At 28.2% G+C, this 9,910-nt stretch overlaps 1 protein-coding gene across 2 annotated transcripts; it reads right to left on the bottom strand.

The window, feature by feature from the left end:
• Positions 1-2,417: 2,417 nt before the first annotated feature.
• LOC110614377 (protein TIC 22, chloroplastic) lies at positions 2,418-6,124 on the bottom strand. 2 transcript variants are annotated; one of them, XM_021755896.2, is made up of 9 exons: positions 5,672-6,124; positions 5,507-5,569; positions 4,872-4,946; positions 4,207-4,257; positions 3,829-3,888; positions 3,641-3,712; positions 3,129-3,164; positions 2,864-3,045; positions 2,418-2,756 (listed from the first exon to the last, which is right to left on the bottom strand). In XM_021755896.2, the coding sequence occupies exons 1-8, from the start codon at positions 6,044-6,046 to the stop codon at positions 2,953-2,955; spliced, it is 825 nt and encodes a 274-aa protein (XP_021611588.1). In that variant the 5' UTR covers positions 6,047-6,124; the 3' UTR covers positions 2,418-2,756; positions 2,864-2,952. The 2 variants fall into 2 exon arrangements, with proteins under 2 accessions (XP_021611588.1, XP_043812296.1); XM_043956361.1 differs by lacking the exon at positions 2,418-2,756 and adding an exon at positions 3,260-3,443 and having other exon boundaries at positions 2,939-3,045.
• Between the last annotated feature and the right edge of the window lie 3,786 nt (positions 6,125-9,910).

The following is a 9,910-nucleotide window of genomic DNA, read 5'->3' as shown; positions in this document are numbered from 1 at the left end:
ATTATCAAATTAAAAATGTCCTCCAATACATTACTATGTATGCAACAGCTTCATGAGCAAAAGACAATAATGATCCAATTGTCGCAAAAGCCTTAATTGCAGGCTTTATAGGACAACTCAAAGGAAGGTAGAATTTCTCAATATCAAATGAAGGAAAAATGCAGAACTTTAATACAGTAAAACAAGAAGGTACTACTATAGTGCAAGACTGCATTAACACCCTATTATATACTATAGGGATGCATTTTGTTGGATCAGCTACTATATATATATATGAACCGATCACAAGAGCAATTAATGAATTTGAAATGCCCAGACTTGTCTTATTTTAAATGATTCAAGGATATCTTTTTCACCCTGACCAGAGAAGATGATCATTATGATTTTTAGAAGGAAAAGTTATTGGTTGGACTTCCATCTCTTTTTGCCGAGAGAGTTAGAGATCAAATAAGGGCAAAGCATGAAGGTATGATCCCCTACCTTTGGATCATTACGCATTTCGTCCTGAATTATTTTGATTCTGTGTTAAATCTTTGAATCTTTAATTTTCTCTTCTATAACCTTGAAAGAGACTTCCCGTTCTAAGAAGTTAGATAAACTTATTTTTGTTTTTAATGCGGCTTTTAAGCAATCTATTTCTTTTTACTCTAAGCCAAAATACAAAGTGAAAAAAAAATAACTTTTCTTCTTATCTCAGTACTTAGTACTTATTTCGTCTTCCGATACCTTTTTAATCGGATATAACATATGTTAGAAAGGATTTCTTAAGATAAAAGGATGTGATAATCCTTTTACCATTAGAAACGGAATTTCGAAACAAATACCTTTATTGCAAATGGCAGTATTGTTCAGCTTGTATTTCACTGCCATCTTGCTCTCGTCTGCAGTGTTTAGTTCTTCTTCTGCAACCATACAACTTGATGTTTTTGGGTCTTCTCACTAGCACATGCATCTTGTTTTTTCTCCATATCTGTGGCAATTACCTGTAATACTTATGGTAGTTGTATATTTGTGTAGAGAAATTTCTTTTGTATAGAGTTGATTTGTTATTTTAGATTTTATTTGTGTAATGTTTCTTGATCTGGATTCTTTTGAGCTTTAACTTATTTTACATTTTGATTCATTTTATGAGTAATTTACTGTTAATTGCATTGTTGGGTATATTGGGTTTGATGTTTAAAATTTTACTTGTGTAATATGTCTTGGTATGTATTCTTTGAGTTTTGATTATTTTGCATTTTGATTCATTTTGTGAGTACTTCATTAGTAATTGCCTTGTTGAGTATATTGGCTCTTTCAGATTTCTAGATATAGGAGTGGAATGGATGGGAGAGTTGGGCATATTGGGTTTGATTTTTTTAATGAAATCGATTCTTAATGAACCGAACCGAACTGACATTATTCAATTCAATTCAATTCGGTTATTTTTAACACTTTTGGTTTGGTTCAGTTGGAGCAAAAAGCTTCTTTGATTTTTCGGTTTTTCGATCCCGAACCAACTGAATTCACGCCCTTAGTCCCTCAGTCATTTACCTATCTTTTGATTAACCATTAAATTGGTAAAAATGAACAAACCAAATAGTTAATGACATTAAATGTAAAGGATTAAATTATACGTTTTTAAAATAGTATCTAGTAATTATCCATTAATGAGATAGTGTTCAATTACACTAATTGAACTCGTGACACAATTAGTTCATGTCTAAAGGGAAAAAAATCTTGACAAATTTATGTTATTTACATGTAACGATGTAAATAACATAATTCACAAATAAATAACATAGACTAATAAAAAATTACAAGAATTCCAGTAATTATAGTTTTTATTTTTGGGATAGGTAACAATTCTAGATTTATAGTTTAATAACATCATCAATGCGTATCATATAAATTCTTTACATATTCAACTAATATGGCATACATCCAGTTGGTTTAGACAACCATTAAATTAAAAAACTTTAACCTGAATAAAAACGGCTAATAATAAGTTCGTTGAACCAAATATATTAATGCCCGTGACTCCATGAGTACCCATTGTTTTCAGTTTCACATCAGCTATTCCATGTAGGATATCCTATAAATGACAAGCCAATCATAAATTGACATATGACTTGATATTGCAAGCCAATAGGGAAATGGCATGATATCACGGCTACATTCCATAACTTTACTGTTTTGGGTGTTTTTGGCCTCTTTATATCATGTTTAACATTGTTCAAATTCCCCAATTATTTGATAGACAGACAGAGGTCTTCCAAATAATAATGCCAGTTCCAACATTAACAACTGAATCTAACCTCGATTATAATTGGTGATGGAAAGAAAATTAAAGAATAATGATCAGAATTAATCCCAGTAAAGGCATAGAAGAATCCTACATATACTTCATTTTAGCAAAGTTGCCTATGCAAGGATGATTGACTAGATCAAATGATGCACTCCATTTATGCAAAATGTACAATATAATATAACATTATCTGTTAATAACCTCAGGCAAACTACAAGTATGAAAAGGGATAAACATTTAAAAAAATTGCCATTTCATTGACTGAACCATATGACAATCTCTTGATAATTTCAGAGCGTCAACACCTGATACCACAAAGACATTGCAGCAAGTTTGCATATGTCAAGCATCTAGGGTTAGTTTACTGATCTCTTTCACTGAATTGAATGTTAGTCAAATCTCATATTTCGCTCCTTTTCAAAGTGACAATTTATCTCTTTTTTATTCTCAATGCTACTCCAGACCACACCTGTGAAGGAATTTTCAACTTTGTTGAGACCTCATTTCTAAGTATAGGCCACAGAGAGAAAAAGAGAGGAGAAAAGGAGGCAATTAGCTTAAGTTATAATGGCCAACCTGCTTCATTACGAATCTGGGAAGATGTAACACATTTACTGCTTTTTAATCCTTTTCACATGGTCTGATGGAGTAACAAATCAAATGCATCATACATTAACCGCCTCTTGAATGTGTCGAGAATAGCTTTTACCAGGTGGAATGAAAATTAGATCTTCCCAGCCTGAGTTCTTCTCACTCATCTACATCAGACCAAAGAGCACAATTTCAATTCCCAATTTTCTTAAACGAAATGGACAAGTATTCTTACAATCTGATATGTTACCTCCATTTTCCTCAAAACATCCTCTAAACTTCCCACCTGTTTAAACAAATTGAATCAAGAACTATATATGCAAATTCAAACATGATTTATTAATAATTTGAAAAAAAAAATGAAATCAACTCAATCTTTACCATCACACTAGGAGATTTCAGCAGTTTCATCAAATCATTCTCATTTCAAAATGCAGGAAATAACCGTGCAAGTTGCTAGAGCCAATTTTCTATTAGGTACCCACATGGAGAAAATACAGGTTTATTTTCAGGGGAGTCCGTTCCATAATTTTATTGAAGTGGCAAACTTAATTTCCCATCACATCTGAAAATACTACAGCTTGTTAAAACTTCCATCTCTTTCTAAATATAGCTCGTGTATGATAAATGAAAAGAAAATGCATCTCATTGGCTGTTAGTGAGTGCTCATGGAAGTGTGTGTGCATGTATTTACTCGGCATTTTGAAATCAAACTTTTCTATACGACAAAGCAGAAAAAGAGAGTGGTTGCATATCTGATACCCTAATGTGTTGAGCAAGACCTGGCCCCCTTGATGCCTTTGAAACTTTTGACAGTTCTTTTTCTATATCTTCCTGTATATCAAGAAGAGATAGCCAGGAAACAATGCAGTCATACTTAAATATTAAAAATGATGTACACCAAGAAAATTTTTATAGCAACCATATGGAGCTCAGAGAGTCAAACACACCTTGTAGAAATATATTGGGCAGTAACGCTTGTTTTTCTTCTTCACAACTAGAAGGTCTGACTGCAGACAGATAGTTCATGAGACAACATTAATCTGGCACAACATTACATATTCACACCCACAAAGAGAAAATGTTTAAAAAGCCAAGGAAACCTAGATGGCCCCTGTACCTGAGACATATAGTGGTATTGGAAAATGATTACTGGAAACATATGTAGCTAAGTAAACCAGAATATGCACGTCCCTGACACAAATGAGCATGCAAATGTATGTATGCACATGCATTATGGATTTGGAGGCATTCAATCCTTGAATCAACTCTATGCATGCTTCCAGTTAAAGCGATGGACTATATATGCAACAGAGTTTATGGCATACCTGAAAAACAGGAACTCCATCAAAGCTGCTCCTGGTGTCAGAAGATTTCAGCTGATAAACACAAAAGACTATCACTACTCTAATGTAGTAAAGCTGGTAAAATAATGAGAATATGAATATTTCAGGTTTAACACAACATATACAAATTGCTATTTTACCATCACTTTTTAAATCCTAGCAGAATTGCAAGACATATTCTGGTTAAAATTGCTCTCCCACATAATCTAAATAAGAAGTAAACCCCTCAAGTATTATCCTGTACCTGTTCTCTATCTTCTACACATACTGATGGAAGGCATACAATGGATCCTAATATGGAGCTTCCTTAAACAGAGTTGCTCTCCTAGGGTCTATCAGACCTTATAAAAGAGGCCAAAGCATGACAATCTCAGAAAAAATTGCATAAACAAGAAACTCCAAAAAAAAAAAAAACCAAGAAACTAATAGCAAAGTTTGTACATGTATTCTATTCAGTTTCTAAAATCAAGTTACAATCTGACACAATTTAGTACTTCTAAACCAAATGGGAATGACTTGTGGTAGCAGTGTGTGGCTAGAGGCAATAGATAATGCTGCATTATATTTATGGTCTATTTAAATGGCCAAATTTGAGAAACTAATCTATATTAAAAGGCAATATTTGAGAAACACTCATGAGAACTCACCTCTAATGCATTCCTTATTTGAACTGGATCAGGCAAAAACCGAAATGCAATTCCCTCAACCTTCAACATGTACACCTATAACATTCAAGAACGAAAATAAAATGTATAGTTAAAATGCATGAAGAGGGCAAATAATTTATAACTGAAAGAATTAATAATTGCATAAATTTGGATAAGCAGAATATGACAACATGAGAATGAATAATTGCATAAATTTGGATAAGCAGACCATGACAACATGTACATAAGTCATAATTTATGATAAATTAACAATAGGATACAGACAGCACAGTATCTTAAATTCGTTTCCACCAAATACAGTCACCAATCATCAACCCAAGTCTAATGAAATTTGCACAGCCTGGAAGTAGTCTTCCTATAGTTTTTAATAACAACAGCTAATGAAGAGAATACTTTGAATATACCACAAGCCAATTTACAATCACTCTATGTGCAAAGGAACAAGTAAGAAACATATCAATAGACGTCATTTTACTCTTTCATTATATTTAGGACTCTAGCAAGCAAGTCTCATACTATATCACCATTTAAGCTCAAAATTGCAATGGAAACGTCTATAATCTACACAATGTATCCATGGAAGAGGAAAATTAGATTAAGCTGGAAGTAGTTACCTGATCAAGAGTGATAGGCACAACCTTAGCCTCACTTCGCAATTCTCTTCTTCGGAGCCGAACCTTAACAAATAAAAAGAAAATGACAACAGAGAAAAAATGTAGGAGAAAATCATAATACAATTTATATATATAGAAGTATGCGTACATTCTATAGGTACTGACCTGAGCGAGAAAGGCTTCAGCGTCTTCTTGGCGAAAGCAAAGCAGGCTAATTGACTTAGATCCATCAGGATCGGAGATGAGCACGAATTCATTGTTGGTATTGCTCACTGTGAATACAGAAGTTCCGGCAAGGGTTTTCGCCACGTGTTCTGGGCTCAGAGTGCCGGCAGCTGTAGAGTGCTTCGGCTGCGACACAGAGGCGAAAAGCGGCGCCGGACGAAGTTTCCTGTTATTTGGCCCCGGCGGAAGGTTGGAGGCTAGGGCTCGAGTGGTGTCGCCAAGCCGAGTGGCAAACTCGGCCCGCAGCCGGACGCAGTGCTGGTGGATGAATGTTGAGAGAGATAAAAGAGGGTTTGAGGGATTAGTGGGTTCCATTTTCGACAAGAAGGAAAGAGGAAACGCACCGGACGGAGAGTTCGATTTAAGTTTATGCTTGCGATTGTGGAAATCTTATTACCACAGTCAAATGGGAATACTGTAAGCACAGTCCAATAAATATGAACGTGTCTCGCAATTGAAACTAAAAGCGCGTGTTCATACCGTAGAAGGTAAACTAGAGGAATACCCGTATAAATTTTTTAATTTAATATTTTAATTATAATTATTTTTATATTTTAATTTCATCCCGTTTTAAATAGATTAAATTGTTTTATTAATGTAATAATTATTCAGAATTTTTCATTCATAGTTTATTTACTTGTATGATAGTAATTTAATAATTTTATATGTCAGCGATTAATTTATCTTTCATTTTCAAATATTTAATATTTTTTAAATTAATTATTTATCTCAAAACTTATATATGATTCACATGAGTTTGATACAAATATTCAATATAAAAGTCTTAAATGTATTTTTATATAAAATTAAATTCATAAATTTCTATATATAATAATAAACGCATTATATTTGTAAGGAATTAAAATAAAATAATTGTACTATATATTATACTAATATATATTTTTATTTAGATTTATTCTGAAATTATTGATTTTCTAAATAATAATAATAATAATAATAATTGAATATTGTTTATTTAAACTTTTTTTCTAATTTAATTAATTGGATTAAATTATAAAATTTTCTAATTCAATAAAATTATAAAGTTGAACTATTTTACATTTTAATTTATTAATTTAATAAATTATTTTAGAATTAATTAATAATATTTTTTATAATTACTATTTAAGTATTTTTTTATTTAAAAAAACTCTTTACTTTTTAAATTACGAAAAATTATTCTTTTACGAGATTTTTTTCAAAATTTTTTATATGTGAAAACAAATATTTTTTTTAAACCTAAAAATTTCTAATATATATTGATATATTATTTTTAAATATCAAACATAATCAATCAAAAATTTATGATAAATATAAAAAGTAATACTTTATAATAACAATTTACTAATAATTTTAAAATATTTAATATTATGAATAAATATTAGTAGTAATATTTTAGAAATTAAATTATTTTTTATTAAAATATTAGAAATTAGTCTGTAGGTTTTGTTAAATTTTATGGATTATATTATAAATTATCCTATATTTGAAATGTAAATATTTAATTTAGTAATATTAAATTCATGGTAATATCAACTAGGTTCTCGTTGCCACACCCTATTGATAAATAAGAAACAAGCCCAATCTGTGATTATTCAGAGGCATGATTAAAGGTATAACTTTTGCCATTTGGGCCTCTGTTTGAGATATATTGTTTTTGGCAACACCGCTAAATATAGCTTGGAGGGATTTTTTTTCGTAAAAAAAAAAAAAAATCGGAGGTTTATCCATCAAGAAAAGGATTAAGGTGTTAGTAATGTCATTAACGATGAGTTATTAAAAATTTAATTAAGTATATATAAATTAATTAAATATAATACCCATTACTAAGTAAATATTCAGTAAATAAATAAAAAATTAAAATTTTAAATTGATGATAATAGAACCAAATTAATTTTGTATAGAAATTAATTTGAATCAAATCAATCTGATTTAATTTAATTTAATTTAATTTAATCAGTTGAATTTTTTATTTTTATATTTTATTTTTAATATTTTAAAATTTAATTAAAATATTTTAATTAATTATGATCCCTCAATATTATAAAATTATTATATTATTATAACTATGGATTCAGTTTGATTTTTTAATTTTTTTTAATTAAAATCGATTTGAATTAAAATAATTAAAATTTTTAAAATTAAAATTAAAACAATTTAAAATAATAAAAAAATTAAATTAAAATTTTAAATTAATTTAATTTAATTAATTTTTTTAATTTAAATTAAATACTATTTCGCCCTAATTATTAATAATAAATACTATAAATTTATCCTCAGCGCTAACTTGTGAAACACAACTAAGACAAAAACGACAATAAAAAGCTGCCTTTGTACCTTAATTTGGACTTCAATTTAACTAACCTGATGACAATAATTTCTTCATTGTAACGCATTTTTTTTCAGACAATAAAATTAATTTCATTAATAATCAAGTTGCATAAGGTAAAAAAAAATATTTTCTCCATTTCATAATTTTATTCACTTTATTTTTTTATATATATTAAAAATATATTTATATATATATATTAAAAATATATTTTTTTATTAATTTTTTAATTATATATTTTAAATACATTAAATTTTATTAAATATTAAAAATTATTTTATGAGATTTCTTAAAAATAAAATAAAATTAAAGAAAGCTATAATAGTTTATTTATACATGTTATTATAATCTGCAAAAATGGATAATAAATTTAAAATAATTAATAAAAAATGAATAAAATAATATAAAAAACAGAGTAAATTAATTTAAGGGGAATTAGCAACATGGGATTTGTCTTTTTGCCAAGTTCACATATATATTTTGAGCTTAATCACAAAGATAAACCCGCTTAAATAATAAATAATTAATTAATATAAATTATTTAAAACCAAAAATGGGAAAAAAAATAAAGTTTTAAATAAATATCTTGCGGTTTCATGTGTTGTATCATGAAAAATTAATGGAGGGATTCTTTTTTCATCAGAATATTAGAGATGCTAGTGTCCACTACTTGTTTCAATTTCAGTTTGTTTCAGGAAGAAGCCTCTTATACGTAAGTGCTCTAACTAATTCCACATTACCTTGTGAAAAAAAAAAAGAATCATTGCACGCTAAATTAAATTAAATCGATTTAATTTAAATATTTTTATTTATCTAATTTAATTATAAATTTTTTAAAAAATTTTGATTTTTAGTTCGATTCGTTCTTTAAATTAAAAATCAAAGAAAAATCAAACTAACACGAAATTTTAATGCCTGTGTCGTTTAGATCCCATATGTAAACATCATCTCTTCCACCCTTACCTTCTTTAATTTGTCATTTCTGTGAAACCCATCACTCTTCTTCTTTTTGCCACATTTCATTTGGAATGAACTTCGACCCAAAAATTCTCACTTCCTTACGTAACAACAAATATTAAACTTTCCAGCAAAACTTTTTACAAATATTAATTTTGCTACTATAAAATTTAATACAACAACAATATGAATAATTGTTATTAATAATACATGAAATTGTGGATAATTATTAAATTATTTTTTTGCAGTAATAATTTTTGTTGTCAATAGCTAATTTTTAGCCGAAATCATAATTTTATAGCATTAATAAAAATTATGAATGTTGAAATTTTTTTTTAATAACAGTATTTATTATTGTTAAAAGCTATTTTTTAATAATAATTATAATTTTATTATAAAATATTTTTATATATAATTTTATAATAGTAATATGCTGCAATCTTATATTAATACTATAAATTTATAGCAATAAATTTTATATTTTAAACAGCAAAAATTTTATTGGTAATTTTAATATTTCTTATAGTGTTGGTCATTCTTTTCCTCCTTCCTCTGTGAGTTGGGGTTATAGTGTGGGCCAGTCTTCTCTTCCTTTGACCGTGATTTTGGCCGAGCATTATTCGATTTAAATAAAAAATTTAATCAAATCGAATTAATTTAGAAATTTAATTTGATTTTTATTCTTTTCGATTTGATTTGATTTAATTTTTATTTTTAAAAATTTTAATTATTTCAGTTCGATTCATTTTTTATCAGTAAAAAATTAATAAAAGCGAACCGAATCAATTAGTGATTAATAGTATTTTTTTTTTCATAATATAAATAGATTAGACCATAAACAAAGTTGAAATATTTCAATTGAATTTTAGAATATTAAAATAAAATTAAGGTAA

This window comes from Manihot esculenta, chromosome 5 (assembly GCF_001659605.2).
Source record: "Manihot esculenta cultivar AM560-2 chromosome 5, M.esculenta_v8, whole genome shotgun sequence".
Taxonomy (NCBI): Eukaryota; Viridiplantae; Streptophyta; class Magnoliopsida; order Malpighiales; family Euphorbiaceae; genus Manihot; species Manihot esculenta.
This window is presented reverse-complemented; position numbering and strand designations above follow the sequence as displayed.